The sequence below is a fragment of the Puntigrus tetrazona genome, chromosome 10, assembly GCF_018831695.1.
Source record: "Puntigrus tetrazona isolate hp1 chromosome 10, ASM1883169v1, whole genome shotgun sequence".
NCBI classification, from domain to species: domain Eukaryota; kingdom Metazoa; phylum Chordata; class Actinopteri; order Cypriniformes; family Cyprinidae; genus Puntigrus; species Puntigrus tetrazona.
In genome coordinates, this window is record NC_056708.1 from 14040093 (window position 1) to 14064678 (window position 24586).

Genomic DNA, 24586 nt, shown 5'->3' on the forward strand with positions numbered 1-24586 from the left:
TAGTGATGGGTGTTGCAGTAGGTTAACTAAACAGCTGGCAACTAACAGTCCTCCAGGAAAAGGGACAAAAGAAGGAGGCTCCATCACAACCCACATGCCCATGTTCACTCACAACTCCTTCAATGACGACATTTTGACCTGTAGGAACAACAGTAGGGGTTATATAAGGAACTCTCAGTCTCCCAATGCTGCTATTGACTTTCTGCTGGCGTCTGTATTCAATGGTCTTAATTACTGCCCTGTAGCCAAATGGGATGGCTTGGGAAACTGAATCATCAGCTGCTAGATGTTTATCATATACAAGATCCAAAATGTTTGTGCCAATTAACACCTTAGATTGAGCAGTACCACCATTTTCCGGCACGACCAGAGCTAGAGTGGACACTTCGACATCAGACCCAAGAAAATCCTTGGGGAATGAAACCCTTACTTCAACGTACCCCAGGTAAGGAATTGTTTGACCATTTGCAGCTTCTATCTCTAACAGGTTTTCCAAGGATGTTATGGATAAGTTGGACAAATTCTGCTCATAGAAGGACTGAGAGAGGGTTGTTACTTGAGACCTGTGTCAAGCAAACTAGGACAAGAGTTACCTTCAATGTTCACTTGAGCAGTACACTTCATGTCGATTAACCTTTTAGGAAGACCAACTGAACAGTAGCACTAAAAGGATTTCCTCTTGGAGGCCACAAGCCAGTTTGCTTCATTTTGTCTAAATTGTTCTTTGACTTTGGTACATTAGAGCTTTGAGTTTTGCCAGCTCACTTTGGAGTTCTGCAACTTGTTGCTTGAGCTCAAGGAGAACATTGGCTGATGGCAACACACCTGTCTGTCTACCCTTCTGTTTAACAAGCTGGCACTGAAGCTTGGAAACTAGCTTTTTTCAGTTCAGTAATTTCAGCTCCTTCTGACGTTTCATTTTGGTCCAGATCAAGAGAGTTTGTGGTGAGAAGATGGGAACTAGCTTTTCGTCTTTGCGTGCCAAGATGTTGTTGCATTTGACTTAGCAAAATGTTTGTTCTCCTCACTGCACAACTGCATGAGTAACTCAGGAAATGGTGGTGGTATACTCCTTTTATGTTCAAGCTGAAGGGTTGCTATCAGGGTGTCATCCCAACAACCACGACAAAACTGTTTCAGAGGTTTTGCCGGTCGGCTTCATCAGCAGGAATACCCCCTCTTTTCATCCCTTTTTGAAGGTTAGTGTGCAGCCGCTGCAAATACAAAGAAGGCTTTTCACCTGCGTTCTGCGGCATATTGAGGAACTTAGATCATCTCCATCTTCCACAGTAGCAAAAGCTGAATCCAGGATATTAAGGTAAGCAGAAGGTAAGGCTTTTGCACCTAACTGCTTGACAATTTTTTAAGCTGGTGGCAGCAAGCTATCTAAGATCTTCCTAGACCGACTTAAGTCAGACACTGCAGGGTCCTAAAGAATTAAATCTACACTGTTCCGCTAGGTGTCATAATCAGCTGAGGAATTTTGCCTGAGAACACTCTTAATCTGAATGCATTGATGCATTGATGCATTGTAGGATGTTGATGCATTGTAGGATGTTGTCAGTCCTCTAAGTTTTCAATGTTGACCCTCTCAAGCTCAATGATTTCCATGTTGACGCTACTTGCACTATTTCAAATTTGCTAGTTTTCCTTTTTCTTTTAGGTTTCGGATCTACAAAATGACAAGTGTCGCTGCTTTTCTGGCTGGCTCGCCACAACTGTAACAGGCTGCTGCAGTTACTCTTTTTACCCAGATTAACCAACTACAGTTTGAACACTGGATAATGGACCAAAACTCTAGGTAAAATTGAAACAGGTTTAAATAAAACAGATTAAATGTATAGAAAACAAATATTATTTTGTGCAACACTAATATATTATTTAAGTGCATACTGATAAATATTAATAATATATATATTCTCGGTTGAATTTTAACCTGGGTTACAAACACCTGCACAGTTTTCCTGAGCCTTAAAAATGGTTTATCAGCTTGGTTCAGTGGGCTACAAAACCATGGGAAAGACTGCTGAATTGATAGTTGTCCAGAAGACAATCATTGACACCCTTCATAAGGAGGGTAAGCCACAAACATTCATTGCCAAAGAAGCTGGCCGTTCACAGAGTGCTGTATCCAAGCATGTTAACAAAAGGTTGGTTGGAAGGAAAAAGTATGGAAGAAAAAGATGCACAACCAACCGAAGAGACTTTTTTGTAGGTATAGGAATGTTAAATGTGTGCCTAATGTTTCCAGGCTTTTTAAGATTTTGGAACCATCAATAGGACTACCAGAACTACCAGAGGATCTTAAGCAACAATCCAGCTCATAAAGGAAATAATAGATTGCAAATATAAGCAGGAGCCAGAACCTTCATGGGCAACCAATGAAGAGCAACCTTTTCTTAGTTAAAAGCCTAGCAGCAGCTTTTTGAATGAGCAAAATGCTGCTGCTAGGCTGGAAAAGGCTCTTACTAATTTCAGAATAAAGTGCCTTACATTAATCAAGTCTGGAAGAGATGAAAGCATGAATGACCTTTTCCAAGTCTGCATAAAAAAGTTATAACCTTCATCTTTGTTAGTTTCCTCATTTGTGCAAAACAAGACTGTACCTGAACATCAAAGACATTTCTAAATCAAAAATTATACCTAAATTGCAAGCTTGAGTTGCAAAATTGAGTACAAGCCAGCATCGGCTACAAACAGAAGGTCATTAAAGAACTAAACCAGAGTAGTTTCAGTGCTGTGTTCGGAACGGAAGGCAGACTGGAATTTTTCACACATTTGATTATTATTCATAAACAAAATCAGTTGCATTAACACAACTTTTTCTAAGCTCTTTAATAAAATACAAGCTTAGAAGCAGGCCTAAATTACTTAAATTAGAAGGATCTAAAGAAGCCTTCTTTTATAGTGACAAATAGTAGCATGTTTAAAGCACAATGGAAAAATGTCAGAAGACAAAGAGCAGTTAATAATAGCTAAAATATCTGGACCTATAATAGAATTAATAGATTTAAAAAGTATTCTTGGATTATGTCCCTGTCTAGTAATCAATTCAGAGAAACATGAGTTCCTTACTTTGCTTAAACACTAAGTTTATTACTAAGTTTATCTTTTTTCCACTTCTTTCCAATTTCTTTAAATTTCTTCATTTTCAGTTTTCAGCTTTCTACTTCGAGATACAATATCTAAATTATCTCTACAAGAGCTATTAAAAGCACTAACTAACTCCTCTACCAAGAAATCAGATTGTTTAAAAAGGACAAGAGGGGATTAGTAGAGGGTTTAGAATCAAATAGAACAATTAGAATCTGAAATAACACTGCATCGTCACACAAAAAAAGAGATATTCACACATTAAGCCAAATTAAGAGTTTAATAAAATCAGAAATAAATGAAGAACACTTCATTTAAAAAAATATTTTCAACCTTTACATCTTTCATCAAAAAAAGAAAGAATAACAAAGAAGCTTTACTAGGTTTCAGCTCAGAAATTTTAACAATGTTCAGTGTGTTTACAGCACAATATCTGTTACAATTACAAACCAAATCAAACTTGAACACAACTGATAAATGGCAAGATTAAACCTGTAAATATTATGTTTTATTACTCCTGCATTTCATCCTTCTTTCTTTAATAGTGTTCACCTTGCGTCGTTTGTACAGGTCTTTTACGGATTGCATGACCTCCTCTGTCTTTAGAGTGTATATGATGGGATTCAGCATAGGTGGCATTGTCTGTGTCAGAGAAGTGTTAATTATCCCGGCGTTCGGATCAGAATATGTTGTTATAGATGAAATATTATTGCTTATTATTGGGAGATAACTGATCGCCACCAACATGAGATGAGAGGTGCAGGTTTTCATGGCTTTGATCCGGTCAGCTCCGTGAGCAATCTTAAGCAAAGCCAGAGCAATGCAGAAATATGTGATGATGATCAGTATGAGTGGTGTGCAAATCAGGAGACCAAAGGTAATTTTTCCTATCAAAATATTCATAGAATTATCATTACAGGCTAGTCTATAGACAGGGCGATGATCACAAAAATAACTATTAACCACATTAGAACTACAAAAGTAGAGTCTATTCACCAAAACTACAAGTACAGAAAAATGTGTCACAGAAAATATCCACATCACCCCTAGGATCAGAAACATGGCTGGTTTGGTTACAATGACATGATACCGCAGAGGAAAACAAATTGCTACTAACCTGTCATAAGCCAAAACAAGCAGTGTCAAAGACTGGAGATTCATGAAATGATATACAAAAAACATGTATGCAAAACATGCTTCATATGAAACAAATTGGTGCTCAAATAAAAATGTGTCCATGACTTTTGGAATCAAAGCTGAGCTTCCACACAGATCAGAAAGGGCTAAATGAAAAACAGCTATATATTTGGCTGTGTGGAGTCTGCGGATTGAATAAATGATACACATGATAAATGAATTCCCTAAAACAGTCACAACATACACTAAAGACAAGAAGACATAGTAGTATTTCACATGTGGTATGTTAGAAAAGCCCATGAGGAAAAATGTAGCAGGACGAACAAAAGTCACATTTGCAGAGGAGTTTGACTGCATGGAGCTCATGTTACCTCTTGTCTGTTTTTTTTGTCACCTGTGATGAAGAACTGTTGTAGAAAATCAATCAAAAATGCAGAATATTCAAATAATAATTTAATTTTCACAAACATGTTTGAATGGTCTTTAATATAACCTTATTAAACTAATAATATTTCAGTAAAATCATTAAACAGAAATGGTTTATACTTTACCTTTTTCAAACTAGAACCCTCTCTAATTCACCAGCCATCCGCTAATATATAGTTGTATTATTCTCTTGAGTTTGGGACCTTTTTCTCTATAGAACATCTCGGTTACGTATTTTACTCTCGTTCCCTGAAGAAGGGAATGGAGACGTCATGTCGGATGACTGACAAATTGGGATCTCGCTTCGGGAGACCAATCTACTTTGAGTGTATCTAAAAAATCCAATTGAAGATACATAAACGAGACATTCCCTTTCACTCAGTCACCCTGAGTCACGTCAGACAACTGATGAATAGGGATCCCTACCAAAACGCCATGGACGCTACCTCTTCCAGTGTCCTGTGGGAGCCCGCAAGCCCCCTCAGTCTATCGGCGTAGGCCGGGGCGCAATCACAAGAAGCCAGCTTTTTCGCAGACCAAAAAAGCCTGCAGGTCCCCTACCCTCTTGATGGAGGCCAATGTTGATGAAGTAGAAGCAGCGTCTTCATTGACAAGAATTTCAGCTCAACTGCTGGCAAAGGATCAAATGGAGCCTGCTGCAGTGCTCTCAGCACTACAGAAAGGTCCCAAGAGGATACCGTGGGGGGCCGTTGGGCATTTAATCTCCTGGCCCCCCTCGGGAACGTTGATGATCAGGCAATGTCTACCCACAGACTTCCCATCTTTGGGGTCGTGATTTGGAGCAATCGTGGCCACATAGACTTTAAGGGTGGAGGAAAACTTAAAGTAAGCCCGACTCTGATCAGGTAATTCCGGGGGTCTTCTCCTTGAGAAGAACACCACTCGACGAACAGGCTCCACTTCAAGGCATAGGCCTTGCTGAAGAAATGCTGTCAAGGGACCGTTTCCTGAGGTCTGGACGCGGGGTGAAAAAGGGTGCCCTGCCTCTGAGTCAAAAGGTTCTTTCTCAGAGAAATCGGCCAAGGAGGGGTCGTCCTGAGGAGCATAAGTTCTGCAAACCAGGTCTTTGTAGGCCAGTAGGGTGCTACTAGCAGGACCTGCTCCTCGTTCTCCCTTTGCACAGAAGGCTCACTGGGGGGAACGCATACTTGTGAAGGCCCCGCGGCCAGCTGTGTGCCAGTGCATCTATGCCAGTGTTCCCTCGGTCAGGGAGAAAAACAACTGGCAATGGGAGGTTTCCGGAGTCTACCTGAGTGACTCCGAAACGCTCCCAAATCAGCTGAACCTGAGGATGGCGTCTCCATTCTCCGGGTAGTGCAGCTTGCGACAACTCATGGTCTGCCTGGTTGCATACACCCCGAATGTGAATGGCGCGAATGGGCCTCAGAAGCTTCCGACCCCACAGGAGGAGATGGCAGGCAAGTTGCGACATGTGACAGGAAGGCAGACCACCTTGTCGGTTGTTGTACGCAACGGTTGATGTGTTGTGTGGACAAGTACATGCCTGCTTTGAAGGCAGTTCTTGAGACGGCCTAGGGTGAGACGTACTGCCAGCAACTCCAGGCAGTTGATCTGCCATTGCATTTGAGGGCTTGTCCAAACCTGTGCTGTATCACCAGGTCCCTGCACAACTGAGCCCGGGACTGAGCTAGAATGAGCCAGTCACCAAGGGTAGTGAAGGAGGAGGAACCACTGGGGCAGTTTCTGGCCGTGAAAGGTGACTTTCACGCATTGTATGGACATTCAGGGGATCAGAATAGGCAGAGTGGTCAGTGGCCTAAATGGCTGAGGAGCCTTTGTGACGGCAGACCAGCATTCAGCAGATGGACAAATGTGATGTGGCATATAAACTAGAAATTTTGGATGTTTGTAAAAGACTATAATGTCCTTATTTGAACAGACAACGCAGCACTGGTAGCATATACCAACCACCAGGAAGGTATGTGATCTCATGCATTATGAAGGCTCACTTTCTTCTATGGGCGGGCCAAAAATTTCACTCCATCTGAGAAGGTTACTTGTATGATCAGTTAAACTGTGGGGCAGACATAGAGAGACTTGAGGTGAGTTGAGACAACACAGAGTTGAGTTGAGTTGAGTTGAGTTGAGTTGAGACAACAGAGAGTTGAGGCTGCACAATGATCAGAGGTCTATTTGTCTTCATAGTGGTCTTCCACTCGGTCCTTGGTCGCACTAGTTTCACCCAGGGCTGCCAAGCCTTTGTCTCTACCTCTGTTCCACAAGTTTGCAGTTTTGCCTTTTCTCTCCAGACACTTGGTGTCTCCTCAGCTCTGCCTGGGTATCCATTTCTTTTTGGACCATCTCAGTCTGTTATCTCCCTGGTTGGGCTCCACATCTCCCTGCTCTGTACTGACATGGGTCTATGTCCTTGCTATTATGATGGGAGTTTTACCCTCCCCTCTGCATCCACTCTGCCTCCTCCTTGTTCATGCCTCTCACCAGCTCCATGCCACCAGTCTCCAACATCCCTCCTCTTTGGACTTTAGTTTTTATGAGGCACAAGGACGTGTCTTTTGGTGGGGAGGGGGGACTTTTGTGGTCTGATGTCATGTGTTTGTCCTGTTCTACTTTTCGTGTTTTGATTTTCCTTGACTTAGTTACTCATTTATTAATGTCTGCACCTGTGTTAAGGTTAAGCTCTGTGTTTCTTTTTTTCATTGTCAGTTCTTGTTGAGTGTAACCTGGTTATTCAGTTCCTATGTCTAGTTTTAAGATTGTATGAATAAAACTAAATTTGTGTGCTTATATGCTCACCTCATTCTTATTTGCAACCATTTTGTGACAGATATCCAGTGTTAAAATAGAGTTTTTCTCTCTAGATCGCTGAAACCAAACAACTGTCTTATGCCTCCCAGGAAGTGGACATCTATATAGAGTGTGAAGTTTTCAGTTCATGGTGGTAAAAAAAAAACCAAGATAAAGAAGCATTTGTAAAGCCTTTGTTATAGTTATTTTGACAATTTGATTAAACTTCATTACATTCTAAGGAGAATTATGTGCTGAAACATGTTTTATAGAATCTTGACTAAAATTATTTGCATATTCTGCTGAGCAAAGAAAGGAAACACAAAGCAGCTTAGATTTAAGGTTCAGGATACAGGTTTCAATGTTCTATGTTCAGGATACTATGTTTCAGCCAAGAGGTTTAAACACAGTATCAAACATGCAATATAAGTGAAGTTTATTGTAGTAGATGCATTCTGAATGTTCATAGCTGATAAGCATGGAGATTATCATTGTTATTGTAATTATTGTTTTATTTTTATTTTTATTTTTATTTTTAGTTTCATGTTTGTACAGTTGTTTTATGGATTGCATGTCCTCCTCTGTCTTTTGAGTGTATATTATGGGATTTAACATAGATGGTATTACCTGTCTCAAAGAATTGTTTATTATTCGGGTCTTTGCATCAATAGATGTTGTTAAGGATGCTATATTATTGCTTATAAGGGGGAGATATCCAGTTGCCACCAACATGAGATGAGAGGTGCACGTTTTCATGGCTTTGATCCGGTCAGCTCCATGAGCAATGTTCACCAGAGCCAAAGCAATGCAGAAATATGAAATGATGATCAGTATGAGTGGTGTGCACATGAGGAGACCAAAGCTAATTTTTCCCATCATCATATTTATAGAATTATCATTACAAGCTATTTTATAGGGCCTTATAAGGCCTTGATCACAAAAATAACTATCAATCACATTAGATCCACAAGAGAGAGTCTATTCACCAAACTTACAAGTACAGAAATATATATTACTGAAAAAAGTCCACATCACCCCTATGATCAGAAACATGGCTGTTTTGGTTACAATGGCATGATACCGCAGAGGAAAACAAATAGCTACCAGTCTGTCATAAGCCAAGACAAGCAGTGTCAAAAATTGAGGTTATCATTAAATGATACACAAAAAACATATTTGCCAAACATGCTTCATATGAAACAATCTGGTGGCCAAATAAAAATGTGTCCATGACTTTTGGAATCAATGCTGAGCTTCCACACAGGTCAGAAAGAGCCAGATGAAAAACAGCAATATATTTGGCTGTGTGGAGTCTACGGGCCAAATAAATCATAGACATGATAAATGAATTTCCCAAAACAGTCACAACATACACTAAAGACAAGAACATATAGTAGTATTTCACATGTGGAACATTAGAAAAACCATTGATGAAAAATGTAGCAGGACGAACAAAAGTCACATTTGCAGAGGAGTTTGTAGAGGACTGCATGGAGCTCATGATGCCTGTTATTTGACTTTTTAGTGTCACCTTTAATGAAGAACTGTTAACAGAGAAATATAACAGAAAATAACAGAGAATATTCAAGTAATCATTTAATTTCCAATCATACAGTTTTATAGACAACATGTTTGGAACTTCTTTGAAATAATACATTTTACCAAATAACAAAACCGTCACTGCAGTAAAACACATACACTATGTACAGTATACAGATTTTAATGTATAGTGTACAGATTTTCAGATCTCTCTCTCTCTCTCTCTCTCTCTCTTTCTCTCTTATCTTATAGACAGGGTGAAAATCACAAAAATAACTATAAGCACATTAGATCCACAAAAGGAGAGTCTATTCAACAAACCTACAAATACTGAAAAAACATCACAGAAAAACTCAGTATCACCCCTCTGACCAGAAACATTGCTAGTTTGGTTACAATGGCATTGTACCTTAAAGGAAAGCAAATAGCATCCAGTCTGTCATAAGCCAAAGAGAGCAATTTCTTATTTATGAACGCCAATACAAAATACATATATGCTAGGCTTCATAGGAAATGTCCCGATGGTTTCATTGTGGTACGTCATAACACTTTTCTATGGTAAGGAGTAAATAATAATAATGTATCATACATAAAAATAAAAATAATAATAATGTATCACACATCAGTCTACACGATTGTGCTGAATGAAATCACACAGAAGCTGATATTCAGAACAATAACATGAGTGTGAATTATGATGCATATTTGAACAGCCTGTAAATGTAATGTTTAGCAATTAAACCACCAACAGAAATATGAAGCATATGAAATATGAATATATGTGTCACGATTGTGTGGTAAGCACGAGAGCACACAACAAGATTAAATGAAAATAAAAGGGTTTAATTCCAAAATGGCAAAATAAAGGATATACAGACAGGCAGGCAGGCAGGCAGGCAGGTCGAACAGGCAGGATAAACACAGGTGAAGACATTCGGTAAGGACCTCGACGCTCGGACAAACAGAACTGAAAACACAGGACTTAAATACACGTGGTAATTGACTAAATTAATACGACACAGCTGCAGACAATAATACAAATCAACACAGAGGGAAGGCAGGGCACAGGGAGCACATGGCACAAGATGAAAACAATAAACAAAGAGTCCAGAGAACGTGACATTACCCCCCCCTCCCGGAAGGTGCGTCCTCGCACCGAAAGGGTAACAAACAAAAACAAACAAAAACCAAAATGACTAGGATTTGGGGATACCGGGTCTTGGGAGGAGGTTCTGGTGGAGGACGGATCGCCAGGATGGGGCAGGCAGAAGGCAGAAGGGTCCAAGGAGGTGTAGATGGGGGAAGGAGCCAGGAAGGAGACAGGAGGAGTCCGGAGCAGGAGGAGATCCAGAGCCCAGCTATGGTGGTCCAAGGTGGAGCCGACGGAGGGAGGAGCCAGGAAGGAGACAGGAGGAGTCCGGAGTAGGAGGAGATCCAGAGCCCAGCTATGGTGGTCCAAGGTGGAGCCGACGGAGGGAGGCGCCATGGAGGAGGAGCAGCCATCGACTCCATGGGGCCGACCGACGGCGGCGGAGCAGATGGTGGAGGAGACTGAGGTGGAGACGGAGAGCCGAAGAGCCAGGGTGACGTCGAGGCGCTGGAGGTCCAAGGTGACGCCGCAGGCTTCGGCGACTGACACGGAGACGGGGGACGGGAAGGACGCGGCGGAGCCAGAGCGACTGAGGACTGAGGTGAAGCTGGAGGGAAGGAGGAGCCTGACAGAGCCGGTGGGATGGAGTGACGAGGCGAAGCCGGAGGAGAGGAATCCCGAGGCGACGGATGGTCGACGACAGACCAAGGCGGAGCCGGAGGGACGATGGAGCCTGGTGGAGCTGGTGGACTGACGGACCACGGTGTAGAGGAGGGAGCTAGGAGCCCAGGGGGAGCCGACGGGTCTACGAGCCGAGGAGGAGTCTGGGTCTCGGAGGCAGGACGGTGAGGCGAGGGATCGTCCACCCTCGACGGCGATGGAGACCGGCAGACCCGTGGGCGAGCCCGGATGGTGAGCTGAGGATGAGCGCGGGGCTGCTGGGATCCATCGATATGGTATATGGCAAGGGTGGGAGGGTGGGAGAACTTGAGGCGGCACTGGAGGGAGCGCACGTGGCGCGGGCACTGGAGGAGGAGCGCGCACGCGGCGGGCACTGGAGGAGCGCACGGGCGCGGGCACTGGAGGGAGCGCACGGGCGCGGGCACTGGAGGAGCGCACGTGGCGCGGGCACTGGAGGAGCGACGTGGCGCCGGCACTGGAGGAGCGACGCGGCGCGGGCACTGGAGGAGGGAGCGACGCGGGCGCGGGCACTGGAGGAGCGCGACGTGGCGCGGGCACAGGAACGGGACAGAGAACGCACGCGGCGCGGGCACAGGAACGGGACAGAACGCACGTGGCGCGGGCACAGGAACGGGACAGAACGCACGTGGCGCGGGCACAGGAACGGGACAGAACGCACGTGGCGCGGGCACAGGAACGGGACAGAACGCACGCGCGCGCGGGCACAGAAGCGGGACAGAGCGCACGCGGCGCGGGCACAGGAACGGGACGGCTGGGCGGAACCAGCGAGCTAACGGGACGGCTGGGCGGAACCAGCGGGCTAACGGGACGGCTGGGCGGAACCAGCGGGCTAACGGGACGGCTGGGCGGAACCAGCGGGCTTACTGGGTAGCTGAACGGGAACAGGAACTCAGGATACAGGGAGGTGCCCAGTCTAAGTCCAAGTCCAAGTCTACATCATCCAGCTCCTTTGCAGATCCAGCTGCCCCAGGTGGATGATCAGCTCATCCTCAGCCGATGTGTAGTGGGCGGAGCTCCTCCGCGCTTCTCCTCGCAGTCGGCTGTCTCCACCGCGGGAGCTCCGTTGCTGGCTCGCGCACCTGGTCTGACGATATCACGGCTCGGGTCCTGTTACGCTCCACGGCTCTGTCGCTCTCTCTGGCGATGGGTCCGTGGTCGCGCTGACTCCGCCCCCGTGTCAGCGGTGGGCTCAGGCTGGGGCTCGACCATGCGGTGAAGGGCTGAGCTAGGCTCTGGATCTGGAGTGGGGCTGGTGTCGTTGTCCTCAGGCGCAACCATCATTGTAGATTTGCAGGACACCAGCACCCACTCGACGATGATGCGAGGAGGCTCTCTCGAGGACCGCTCCCGGACAGCTGCGCTTGGCTGGAGGTGTTAAGTCCGCGGAAATAGATTTCGAGCAGAGAGCAGTCCGGGTAGCGGGAGTCGTTGGCCAGTTCGAGGAATAGTTCTGTATAGTCCTCGAGAGAGCAATCCCCCTGCTCCAGCAGGCGGAGGAGGAAGTTTGGATCTTTAAACTGGGCAAACATGGCAAACAAAACAAGAAAAAATAAGGGGGAAAATACGCCGCTATTTACACTTTGTAGGTCCGAGCGTTCTGTCACGATTGTGTGGTAAGCACGAGAGCACACAACAAGATTAAATGAAAATAAAAGGGTTTAATTCCAAAATGGCAAAATAAAGGATATACAGACAGGCAGGCAGGCAGGCAGGCAGGTCGAACAGGCAGGATAAACACAGGTGAAGACATTCGGTAAGGACCTCGACGCTCGGACAAACAGAACTGAAAACACAGGACTTAAATACACGTGGTAATTGACTAAATTAATACGACACAGCTGCAGACAATAATACAAATCAACACAGAGGGAAGGCAGGGCACAGGGAGCACATGGCACAAGATGAAAACAATAAACAAAGAGTCCAGAGAACGTGACAATATGAATATATTACTGATCCACTTAAACTTTGTGCATGCTAAAACAAGTAATCTGTTGAATCTGTATTATTTAGAATCTTTATTGTAATTATATGTATATTGTTTTAAATATAAGAAGAAATCAAGAAATAGCATTAATAGGTTTCAGCCCAGAAGATTTACACATATTTGGCAAATCAAATCAAATATACATATCAGTCAAATCAGTACAGACACTTGAATCATTGATCACGGCTCATAAAAGCCAAGATTAAACCTGGAAATTATGTTTTGAATTTCTCCCACTCCATTTCATTCTTCTTTCTCTCGTTGTGTTCACCCTGCTGCGTTTGTACAGGTCTTTTACGGATTGCATGACCTCCTCTGTCTTTAAAGTGTATATGATGGGATTCAGCATAGGTGGTATTAGCTGTGTCAGGGAATTGTTTATTAACCTGGTGTTTGAATGGAAAGGTGTTGTTAAAGATGCTATACTAATGCTCATAAGTGGGAGATATCCAATTGCCACCAATATGAGATGAGAGGTGCAAGTTTTCATGGCTTTGATCCGGTCAGCTCCGTGAGCAATGTTCACCAGAGCCAAAGCAATGCAGAAATATGTGATGATGATCAGTATGAGTGGTGTGCACATGAGGAGACCAAAACTCATGTGTGCCAATAAAATATTTATAGAATTATCATTACAAGCAAGTCTATAAATAAGGCCATAGTCACAAAAGTAACTATCAATTACATTAGATCTACAAAAAGACATTCTAGTCACAAAACTTACAAGTACAGAAAAAAAAGTCACAGACACAATCCACATCACCCCTATGAACAGAAACATGGCTGGTTTGGTTACAATGGCATGATACCGTAGTGGAAAACAAATAGCAACCAGTCTGTCAAAAGCCAAAGCAAGAAGTGTCAAAGACTGCAGATTCATGAAATGATATACAAAAAAAATATCTGTTAAACACGCTTCATAAGACATTTCCTGGTGCTCAAATAAAAATATGTCCATGACTTTTGGAATCAAAACTGAGCTTTGACACAGATCAGAAAGAGCTAGATGAAAAACAGCAATATATTTGGCTATGTGTAGTCTGCGGGCCAAATAAATGATACACATGATAAACAAATTACCCAGAACAGTCACAACATACACTAAAGACAAGAAAACATAGTAATATTTCACATGTGGGATATTAAACAAACCGTTAATAAAAAATGTAGCAGGACGGACAAAGGTCACATTTGCAGAGGAGTTTGACTGCATGGAGCTCATGATGACTGTTGTCTGACTTTTTGTGTCACTTGTGATGAAGAACTATTGTAGAAATACACTCAATTACAGAGAATATTAAAAAAAATAATTTTATTTCCATTCACAGTGCATTAGGTATTTGCAATTGTGAAAGCAAATTACAATGATAGTAAAGTAATAAAATAAGCTATTGCTGTAAAAGGATAAGAGAAAGAAAATAAACATGGTTTATACATTACCTTTTCCAAAGATGGCACAGTGCAATTATTGTACCAACCATCAGACCTTATTAGGTCATTCTCTTAATCTTGATGTAGCAGTATTTATATAGCTCCCTATAGAGCAAGAAGGGGATGGAGTAGATCAGTACAAGCATGTGATACGCTGCAAGTTTTACGTTTTTTTTAAGTTTCATTGACTGTTTACACTTTTTTACTAAAATGTCATAACATAGTGTTAAATGTTTTCATTTATTGTGACCCAAAACTAATTGTAACATTCAACAACAAATATTTCATAAAAACTTTCAGGCAACATTATTGCAGTCCTTTACTTGTCACATGTAAACTAAGGTGCATATGCACATGATTATTTGTGAAGCTGAGTGGAGATTCCATCGCTTTTAGGATGGGCCTTAATGCTAAATATGAATTGTATAAAATGTATAAAGCAGGCTTTTGTGCGATTTGTCTAAACCCCAGTGAAGGGTTAGGTGTAGGTCATTCGTACAGATTCATACAAATTGGTAACTCGCAAAATATGTTTGATTTTATCAAAAACAAATTGTACAAGCCACCTCGTAAAATATGCACAAACTGCATTGAGATAAGGCTGGGCTAACCTATATTAAACCATGTGAGCATCTCTGAAGTTTTAAATAAATATGTCTTTTGTTGACAGCTTGGGCTGTGCATTTCTTGAGCAGTACCATCACAAGAGGACTTTCTTAATGCACCATATACAGATCATATCTTTTAATGGAATTTATTGTAGAGCATTTACATATTTTTTTTTAAACCTGCTCATGGATTAGTTGTTGCTATACTAAAATATTGTCTTGCTGTCTTGTGTTGTTCACTGTGCGGGTTTATATTTGCAGAACATTGTTATATGGCATTAGTTCACAAAAGCATTTGCATGCATGACATGATCTGGAAGTAAAAACTGATACCATGGAAGCCTGTAAAAAATTCTCAAACTGTCTCAAACTGAGGTTCACAGTCACCCAAATTCAAACATATGCCAGCTAATGATTAATTCAAGATGTCTGTTGATGAGGATAAAAGTAACGATGCAGAAGCATTTTATAAATATTTGTTATACTGACAGCAAATATAAATGTTCTTTTAATTGACTTGCTAAACTTAAACCACTGAAACAGAATGTGACTTTTAAAAGCTTTATTTTTTATTTTGGCTCTGGACCTAAATTGTTTAAATGTACACTGTTTAGAAAAAAAGAAGCAATAGCAAAACAATTTTACTATATCTACAGTATTTTGCCTATTTCTAATACCATTGCTACTACGACACCTTTATACCGTATAAAAGTAATCTGTTACATAAGATATTTGTTGAATGATCATGTCACAGGTGTGGTAAGCACGAGAGCACACAACTAGCATAAATGAAAATAAAGAGTTGAAGATGAAGATTGATCAGAGATGAAAATAAACGATACAGTTACAGGCAAGCAGGCAGGCAGATACGACAAAATCACACGCAAATAAAGAGGAGATCGGACAAACGGAACTGAAAACACAGGACTTAAATACTTTACGGAATTACTTAATAAACAAGACACAGGTGTAAACGCTGAGACAATTAACTAAAAGTAGGTCAAACGGAACACATGGCACACGACAAAAACAATAACAAAGTCCAGAGAACGTCACAGATCACAGCTAAAGAAAATACTAATTAAACATCTGTAGTCAAAGAATTTCTTTTAAGCAGGTAATGAAAGTCAACAACACACTGATCAGAAGACATGAAGCTAAACCTGTAATTATTTTCACTTTATACTACATTTCATCTTCCTTTCTCTCGTTGTGTTCACCCTGCTCCGTTTGTACAGGTCTTTTATGGATTGCATGACCTCCTCTGTCTTCAGAGTGTATATGATGGGATTCAACATAGGTGGTAACGTCTGTGCCAGGGAATTGTTAATTATCTGGACATTTGGATGCAAAGGTGTTGTTACAGAAGCAAGGACATTGCATAAAATTGGGAGATAAAAAATTGTCACCAACATGAGATGTGAAGTGCAGGTTTTTATGGCTTTAATTCGGTCAGCTCCATGAGCAATCTTAAGCAATGCCAGAGAAATGCAGAGATATGAGATGATTATCAATATCAGTGGTGTGCAAATCAGGAGACCATAAGAAATGTTACCCATCATAATATTTATGGAAATATCATTACAAGCTAGTCCACAGATTGGGGCATAATCACAAAAATAACTATTAAGTACATTAGACCTACAAAAAGACATTCTATTCACAAAACTTACAAGTACAGAAAAAAAAGTCACAGACACAATCCACATCACCCCTATGATCAGAAACATGGCTGGTTTGGTTACAATGGCATGATACCGCAGAGGAAAACAAATAGCTACCAATCTGTCATAAGCCAAAACAAGAAGTGTCAAAGACTGCAGATTCATGAAATGATATACAAAAAACATATTTGTTAAACACGCTTCATAAGAAATGTCTTGGTGATCAAATAAAAACATGTCTATGATTTTTGGAATCAAAGCTGAGCTTCCACACAGATCAGAAAGGGACAGATGAAAAACAGCAATGTATTTGGCTGTGTGGAGTCTGCGGGCCAAATAAATGATACACATGATAAATGAATTACCCAGAACAGTCACAACATATACTAAAGACAGGAACACATAGTAGTATTTTGCATGTGGGATATTAGAAAAGTCACTGACATAAAATGTAGCAGGACGAACAAAGGTTGCATTTGCAGAGGAGTCTGACTGCATGGAGCTCATGACACAGTACCTGTTATCTTTTGTTTCACCTGTGATTAAGAACTGTCATACAAAGACACAAAATAACTGAATATTCCTACACTCATTTCAATTCCAATAACAAAGGTCAATAAATAAAAAGTCTTACATGCTCTTTTACATTAAAATAATTAAATTACATTAAAACTAATAATATTTTTACAATAGTTGCAGTAAAAACGTTAGAAAGAAAATGAGAAAATGCATGATTTATATTTTACCTTCTCCAAAGCTGCCAGAATGACATTATACTACTAATGACCAGACATATTTATATTAAATCACGACTTACTTTAGTTCATGGATCAACCCATCTCCCTGTAGATTTGAAGAAGCAGGGACATGCATATGACACCATAACAAAATCTCTGGACTCTGCAGTTATAGAATAGAACATGTAAGCTTTGAATGTTTTACACAGACAATACATTGATACAGACACATAACCAGAGAAATATGTTTGGATGAGTTGGTTTATGAGCAGTGCTCCAGTTAATATTAGAAATAGTCCATGTGTCCACAAATCACCAACTTTAGCAAGCTTATTGTGTAAGTGTGTAATATTGTGTAACACCTACTCTCACCAGAGGGCACTCAATAATGTCTCAAATCCAAGATCTGTGTCATACCAAGAGACCTTTTAGCATCTTTATTGTGACATGACTAGTAATAACATTATTAAAGGATTAAACAGGTTTGATTTTTCCAATTAAACTTGAGCTCTAGCCCAAAAAAACCCCAACTTATTCCTGCTCCTACTTCTTACTAAAATGTCATAAAATAGTGCCACATGTTTTAATGAAATGCAACCCTAATGTGGCCCTAACTAAGGAGCCTCTGCACATGTTCACTTTGTAAAGGTTGTGAGGCTGAGTGGGGGTTCCCTCAATCCCCCACAGTCAAATATAAGTTATGGGCTCAGGAAAAGCAGACTAAGCCATTTAAAACCATGTGAGTAGTGCCATCACACAGACATGAGGTTTATAATGGAATTCCTAGTAGAGTTTTTACATGTCATTTTTAGTGCAGTACTAAAATACTGTTTTACATTGGTTACTGTGTGTGTTCTTAGATGTATAAAGATGTTATATGACATTCACTCAAATAAGCATATCCCTGGAATGCATGAGTTGGGGGCCCAAGAAAAAATTTACATTCCCGAAGTCAGTATAAAATTCACAAACTGCCTGAGAATTACCTGAAATCAAACATATGTCAGCTAATGCTTCATTCAAGATGTCTGTTGATAAGGATAACAGTAATTATGCAGAAGCAGTTTAAATATTTGTTATATTGACGGCAAATGTAAATGTTCAAGTAACTTGTAAAACGTAAAGAGCTGAGAGAAATGTGAAATATTTGGAAAGCTTTATTTTGGGCTCTTGACGTAAATATATAGTACACTGTTTTTAATAAAAAAAAAAGATCACATCTGAAGAAACAACTATAATCAAATATCTGCAGTCAAAGAGTTTCTTACAAGTAGGTAATAAAAGTCAACAACAATAATACATTGATCAGAAGACATGAGAATAAAAATGTAATTGTGTTTATTTTATTCTACTGCATTTAATTTTTCTCTCTCTAGTGTTCACCCTGCTGCGTTTGTACAGGTCTTTTATGGATTGCATGACCTCCTCTGTCTTCAGAGTGTATATGATGGGATTCAACATAGGTGGTAACGTCTGTGCCAGGGAATTGTTAATTATCTGGACATTTGGATGCAAAGGTGTTGTTACAGAAGCAAGGACATTGCATAAAATTGGGAGATAAAAAATTGCCACCAACATAAGATGTGAAGTGCAGGTTTTTATGGCTTTAATTCAGTCAGCTCCATGAGCAATCTTAAGCAAAGCCAGAGAAATGCAGAGATATGAGATGATTATCAATATCAGTGGTGTGCAAATCAGGAGACCATAAGAAATTTTACCCATCAAGATATTTATGGAAATATCATTACATGCTAGTCCACAAATTGGGACATAATCACAAAAATAACTATTAAGTACATTAGACCTACAAAAAGAGATTCTATTCACTAAACCTACAAGTACAGAAAAAAATGTGACAGACACAATCCACATCACCCCTATGATCAGAAACATGGCTGGTTTGGTAACAATGGCATGATACCGCAGAGGAAAACAAATAGCTACCAATCTGTCATAAGCCAAAACAAGAAGTGTCAGAGACTGCAGATTCATGAAATGATACACAAAAAACATATTTGTTAAACACGCTTCATAAGAAATGTCTTGGTGATCAAATAAAAACATGTCTATGATTTTTGGAATCAAAGCTGAGCTTCCACACAGATCAGAAAGGGACAGATGAAAAACGGCAATATATTTGGCTGTGTGGAGTCTGCGGGCCAAATAAATTATACACATGATAAATGAATTTCCTAAAACAGTCACAACATACACTAAAGACAGGAACACATAGTAGTATTTTGCATGTGGGATATTAGAAAAGTCACTGACATAAAATGTAGCAGGACGAACAAAGGTTGCATTTGCAGAGGAGTCTGACTGCATGGAGCTCATGATTCCTGTTTATCTGTTTCACCTGTGATAAAGAGCTGTTATTAAAGCACACAAAATAACAGAATAATCCTACAAGGATTTCATTTTCAGTCACAAAGATTAATAAATACAAAAGTCTTAGATGTTCTTTACCAGTAATATTAAACAAATAATATTTTTAGAGAAATTGCTGTAAATTAGAGAGAGAAACACTGGAACACATGGATTATACTCTACCTTTTCCAAAGCTGCCACAATAATATTGTGCTACTGTACCAATCATCAGACATATTTATATTAGGTCATGAGCTTGGGACTTTAGTTCATGGATCAACCCTTCTCCCTATAGAGTTGAGGAAGCAGGAGCATGCATAAACATGGCAAAATCTCTGGACTCTGCCATTATAGGAAATTAAAAAAAAAAAAAAAAAAAAACTAATTTTGATTAGTCTGTTTAAGAGCATTGCTCTAATATTATCACTAGTCCACATTTCCACAAATAGCACCCAATCATGCCAAAAGCACTTTTCTTTATTGTGAGATAGCCAGTAGGCTATGCTGTCAAAGAAAAATGTATTGTCATGAAAGCATATAAGTATGTTGGGGTAGGATTTTTTTTATTGAACAGCAACAATAACTTTGTAGTTACACAGTATCATGTAGATATTTTTGATTGTGTAAAGAATTAAAACACTATAAGTAATTAACTGTATCTATACAAATGAAGAGTAGTAGTAGTTCTGACAGGTCATGTGAGTCAAGCTTGCAGGAATTATGGGAATATGAAACCTATCACAGCATCCCTATAAGTATTATTAGTCTATTCAGTATTATTCAGCAGTTTATTCACCCTCCTCCATCCCCAGCTCCACTTTTTGTGCAACACAGTTTTCACATACCATACTGCATGTTTCACCGCAGTTTCAAAAAGAACTGACTGAGCCGGTGGGATGGAGGGACGAGGTGAAGCCGGAGGAGAGGAATCCCGAGGCGACGGATGGTCGACGACAGACCAAGGTGGAGCCAGAGGGACGATGGAGCCTTGTGGAGCTGGTGGACTGACGGACCACGGTGGAGAGGAGGGAGCTAGGAGCCCAGGGGGAGCCGACGGGTCTACGAGCCGAGGAGGAGTCTGGGACTCGGAGGCAGGACGGCGAGGCAAGGGATCCTTCACCCTCGACGGCGATGGAGACCAGCAGACCCGTGGCGAGCTCCAGATGGTGAGCTGAGGGTGAGCGCAGGGGCTGCTGGGATCCATCAGTGCCGTATGACCAGGGTGGGAGGGAAAACTGAAAGCGCACGAGGCGCGGGCCCTGGAGGGAGCGCACGTGGCGCGGGCACTGGAGGGAGTTCTTGGGAATCCAGCAGCCCCAGTTGGGGAATCAGCTCACCTTCAGCCGATGTGCAGTGGGCAGAGCTCCACTCCACGCTCTCCTTGCAGTCGGCTGTCTCCACCGTGGTGAGCTCTGTTGCCGGCTCGCACACCTGGTCTGACGTACTCGGCTCGGGTCCTGTGACACTCCACGGCTTTGTCGCTCTCTCTGGCGATGGGTCCGTGGGCGCGCTCGACTCTGCCCCCGTGTCAGCGGTGGGCTCAGGCTGGGGCTCGACCATGCGGTGAAGGGATGGGCTGGGCTCTGGATCCTGAGTGGGGCTGGTGTCGTTGTCCTCCAGCGCAACAGTCCTTGACGAATTGCAGGACACCAGCACCCACTCGACGTAAGCGGCGATGCTCTCTCAAGGACCGCTCCCGGACAGCTGCGCCTGACTGGAGATGTTAAGTCCGCGGAAGTAGATTTCGCACAGTAAGCTGTCCGGGTAACGGGAGTCGTTGGCTTTTGGAGGAATAGCTCGGTATATTCCTCGAGAGAGCAATCCCCCTGCTCCAGCAGGAGGATTAGGAAATTCGGGTCTCGATAGGGCGAAAACATTTTCAAAATAAAAGAAAATAAACGCCGCTATACTATTTTTACTTGTACTTTTGTACGGTCCGATCTTCTGTCACGCGTGTGGTAAGCACGAGAGCATACAACGAATATAATTGAAAACAAAAAGGCTTTAATCCACTTAGGTTAAATAAACGATATTCAGGCAGGCAGGCAGGCAGGCAGGCAGGCAGGCAGATACAACAAAACCACACGAAAATAAAGACGAGATCGGACAAACGGAACTGAAAACACAGGACTTAAGTACACAGGGTAAATTAACAAGACGCAGCTGAAGACAATGATATAATTAACACGGAGGGAAGGCAGGGCACAGGGAGCACATGGCACGAGACAAAGACCATAACAAAAGGAGTCCAGAGATGTGACAATAGTGTCAATTTTGGTAACACTGTATTTTGATGGTCCTTTTGAGTGTTCTGTTGACAATAAGTAACTTTACACCTACATATCAACAACTCTCATTAGAGTATTAGCAGACTGTCTATTTAATATTTGCAAACTCTGACTGTTGGGAGTCCCACAATAAAATTAATCAATCACCTTTATTTACATAGCGCTTTTAACAATATAGATTGTATCAAAGCATTGAACAGTATCAAGTAGTGATAGGGATGTTATAATGACAAGATTGAACAATTAGTTATTAAATGCAGAGACGGTCTCTGTAATCAAATCGACGGTAATAGCTAAAAATTAAGTGTCCCCAACTAAGCAAGCCAGACGAGACAGCGGTAAGGAACCAACCCATCTATACAGAATGGAGAGAAAAAAATCTTGGGGAAAAAAAACTAGCTCAGTTGGGGCCAGTTCTCCTCTGGCTAGACGCCCAGCACTTAATTTCCAGTTCAATTTTAAATGCAGCTATGTCAGATTGTGTAAAGGACTTATATGTGTGTGTTCTATCCTCAGATGAACGCTATCCCTGGGTGCTGATCCACCATCTGATCTGTGTATAAGCTGAGAAACAGAATGAGAAAGAAACAGACTAATATTAGCATAGATGCCATTCTTTTTACGATGTGACGAGTACATTGTGTTTTATAAGGAGTAAAACGGAAATTTTACTGACTATTAGTAACTTTGCAAGTACATGGCAACTTTTTCGAACCATAATTTTACTACTCTACTTATACTCTACTCACAACCTGGTGAGACTTCACAGATATGTAGGTCAATCGTTACTTATAGTCAACAGAATGTGTCAAGAGGACCATGAAATTAAAGTGATACCTTAATTTCTTTTGGGAACTGCAGTGATATGTACCTGTTGGTATGTATTTTTTGCGTCTTGCTAAAAAGTGCACTCTATGTTTATGCCATGAGACCATGTAGTAACTTTCATTCTTTTCCGCCCATACAGAATATTATAGGGCTCCAGATTGCTTTAACGGTTTGTTATGTGTTTTGTTGAGAGGCTTTTAGGTTAAGGGTCAGGATGCAAAAAAAAAGAAGAATCGGGAGTGCAACAACTCAAAACTCAGAATTTTTTATAAATTACATATGAATATAATCATATGAATTAATTCACAAACTATCTGTGAAGGTCACAATCAGCAGAGCAAATGGCGGTTAATAATTCATTTAAGTCATTAATATATTCAGGAGTGTGAAGATGTGTGTTAATATGCACAACAAATAAGATGCAGATCTTTTTAAAAAAAATTATTCTTATATTAAGAGTCAAGTAATATATTTGTTCTTTTAATTGACTTATTAAATCACTGAATGAAAATGTCCATAGTTTCAAAGCTTTATTATTAAGACTTGACTGAAATTATTTGAACATTTTTATAATAAATAATATCAAAGCAGAAATAAATCCCAAATCAGCATTTCTAATTTATGCCCAAAGATTTTAAACATATTTGGTCTGTTTAATTCGCAAATTCACACATAAAAACATAAGAGTTTCATTCAGGCAGTCAATTAACAGCAATTTTGTGGTAGGCAAAATGTACCTCATATTATTTTTCCTTCACACATTGATCAGAAGACATGTAATTAAACCTGTAATTATATTAAATTCTACTGCATTTCATCTTCCTTTCTCTCGTTATGTTCACCCTGCTCCGTTTGTACAGGTCTTTTATGGATTGCATGACCTCCTCTGTCTTTAGAGTGTATATGATGGGATTCAGCATAGGTGGTATTGCCTGTGTCAGGGAATTGTTAATTATCTGAGTATTTAAATGCAAAGGTGTTGTTACAGATGCAATGATATTGCTTAAAACTGGGAGATAAAAAATTGCCACCAATATGAGATGTGAAGTACAGGTTTTTATGGCCTTCATTCTGTCAGCACCATGAGCAATCTTAAGCAAAGCCAGAGAAATGCAGAAATATGTAATGATGATCAGTATGAGTGGTGTGCAAATCAGAAGACCATAGGAAATATTAGCTATCAAAACATTTATAGAATTATCATTACAGGCTAGTCTACAGATCTGGGCGTAATCACAAAAGTAGCTATTAAGTACATTAGACCTACAAAAAGAGAGTCTATTCACCAAACCTACAAGTACAGAAAAAAATGTCACAGACAAAATCCACATCGCTCCTATGATCAGAAACATGGCTGGTTTGGTTACAATGGCATGATACCGCAGAGGAAAACAAATAGCTACCAATCTGTCATAAGCCAAAGCAAGAAGTGTCAAAGACTGCAGATTCATGAAATGGTATACAAAAAACATATTAGCCATGCACGCGTCATAAGAAATGTCCTGGTGCTCAAATAAAAACATGTCTATGATTTTTGGAATCAAAGCTGAGCTTCCACACAGATCAGAAAAAGCCAGATGAAAAACAGCAATGTATTTGGCTGTGTGGAGTCTGCGGGCCAAATAAATGATACACATGATAAATGAATTTCCTAAAACAGTCACAACATACACTAAAGACAGGAACACATAGTAGTATTTTGCATGTGGGATATTTGAAAAGTCACTGATAAAAAATGTTGCAGGACGAATAAAGGTCACATTTGCAGAGGAGTCTGACTGCATGGAGCTCATGATTCCTGTTGTCTTGCTGTGATAAAAATAAAAACTGTTATACAAACACACAAATTAACAGAATATACAAAGCATAAATATAGTTTCTAGTTAAACTATTAAATAAAAA

The 24586-nt window shown here is 40.8% G+C and overlaps 5 protein-coding genes and 1 pseudogene across 5 annotated transcripts in view; all 6 read right to left on the reverse strand.

Moving 5' to 3' along the window:
- Positions 1 to 3594: 3594 nt before the first annotated feature.
- On the reverse strand, positions 3595 to 5960 carry LOC122352433 (olfactory receptor 1L4-like). Its single transcript, XM_043249849.1, has 2 exons — positions 5927 to 5960; positions 3595 to 4601 (listed from the first exon to the last, which is right to left on the reverse strand). The coding sequence occupies exon 2, from the start codon at positions 4594 to 4596 to the stop codon at positions 3595 to 3597; it is 1002 nt and encodes a 333-aa protein (XP_043105784.1). The 5' UTR covers positions 4597 to 4601; positions 5927 to 5960.
- A 100-nt stretch (positions 5961 to 6060) lies between these two features.
- LOC122352434 lies at positions 6061 to 8944 on the reverse strand (annotated as a pseudogene).
- A 4019-nt stretch (positions 8945 to 12963) lies between these two features.
- On the reverse strand, positions 12964 to 13988 carry LOC122353030 (olfactory receptor 1500-like). Its single transcript, XM_043250864.1, has one exon. It carries the CDS (start codon positions 13981 to 13983, stop codon positions 12964 to 12966), a length of 1020 nt encoding a protein of 339 aa, XP_043106799.1. The 5' UTR covers positions 13984 to 13988.
- A 1987-nt stretch (positions 13989 to 15975) lies between these two features.
- LOC122353024 (olfactory receptor 1500-like) lies at positions 15976 to 16971 on the reverse strand. Its single transcript, XM_043250857.1, has one exon. The coding sequence runs from the start codon at positions 16969 to 16971 to the stop codon at positions 15976 to 15978; it is 996 nt and encodes a 331-aa protein (XP_043106792.1).
- A 25-nt stretch (positions 16972 to 16996) lies between these two features.
- Positions 16997 to 24586, reverse strand: part of LOC122352435 (olfactory receptor 1500-like) — a 40047-nt gene continuing 32457 nt past the window's right edge. The window contains 2 exon segments of the mRNA XM_043249850.1: positions 16997 to 17013; positions 18554 to 19557. Of these exon segments, the coding sequence (XP_043105785.1) occupies positions 16997 to 17013; positions 18554 to 19535 (999 nt within the window). The 5' untranslated portion in view covers positions 19536 to 19557.
- Positions 23074 to 24586, reverse strand: part of LOC122352544 (olfactory receptor 1496-like) — a 33960-nt gene continuing 32447 nt past the window's right edge. The window contains exon 2 of the mRNA XM_043249983.1: positions 23074 to 24493. Within this exon, the coding sequence (XP_043105918.1) occupies positions 23482 to 24493 (1012 nt within the window). The 3' untranslated portion in view covers positions 23074 to 23481. The remainder of the gene's footprint in view (positions 24494 to 24586) is intronic.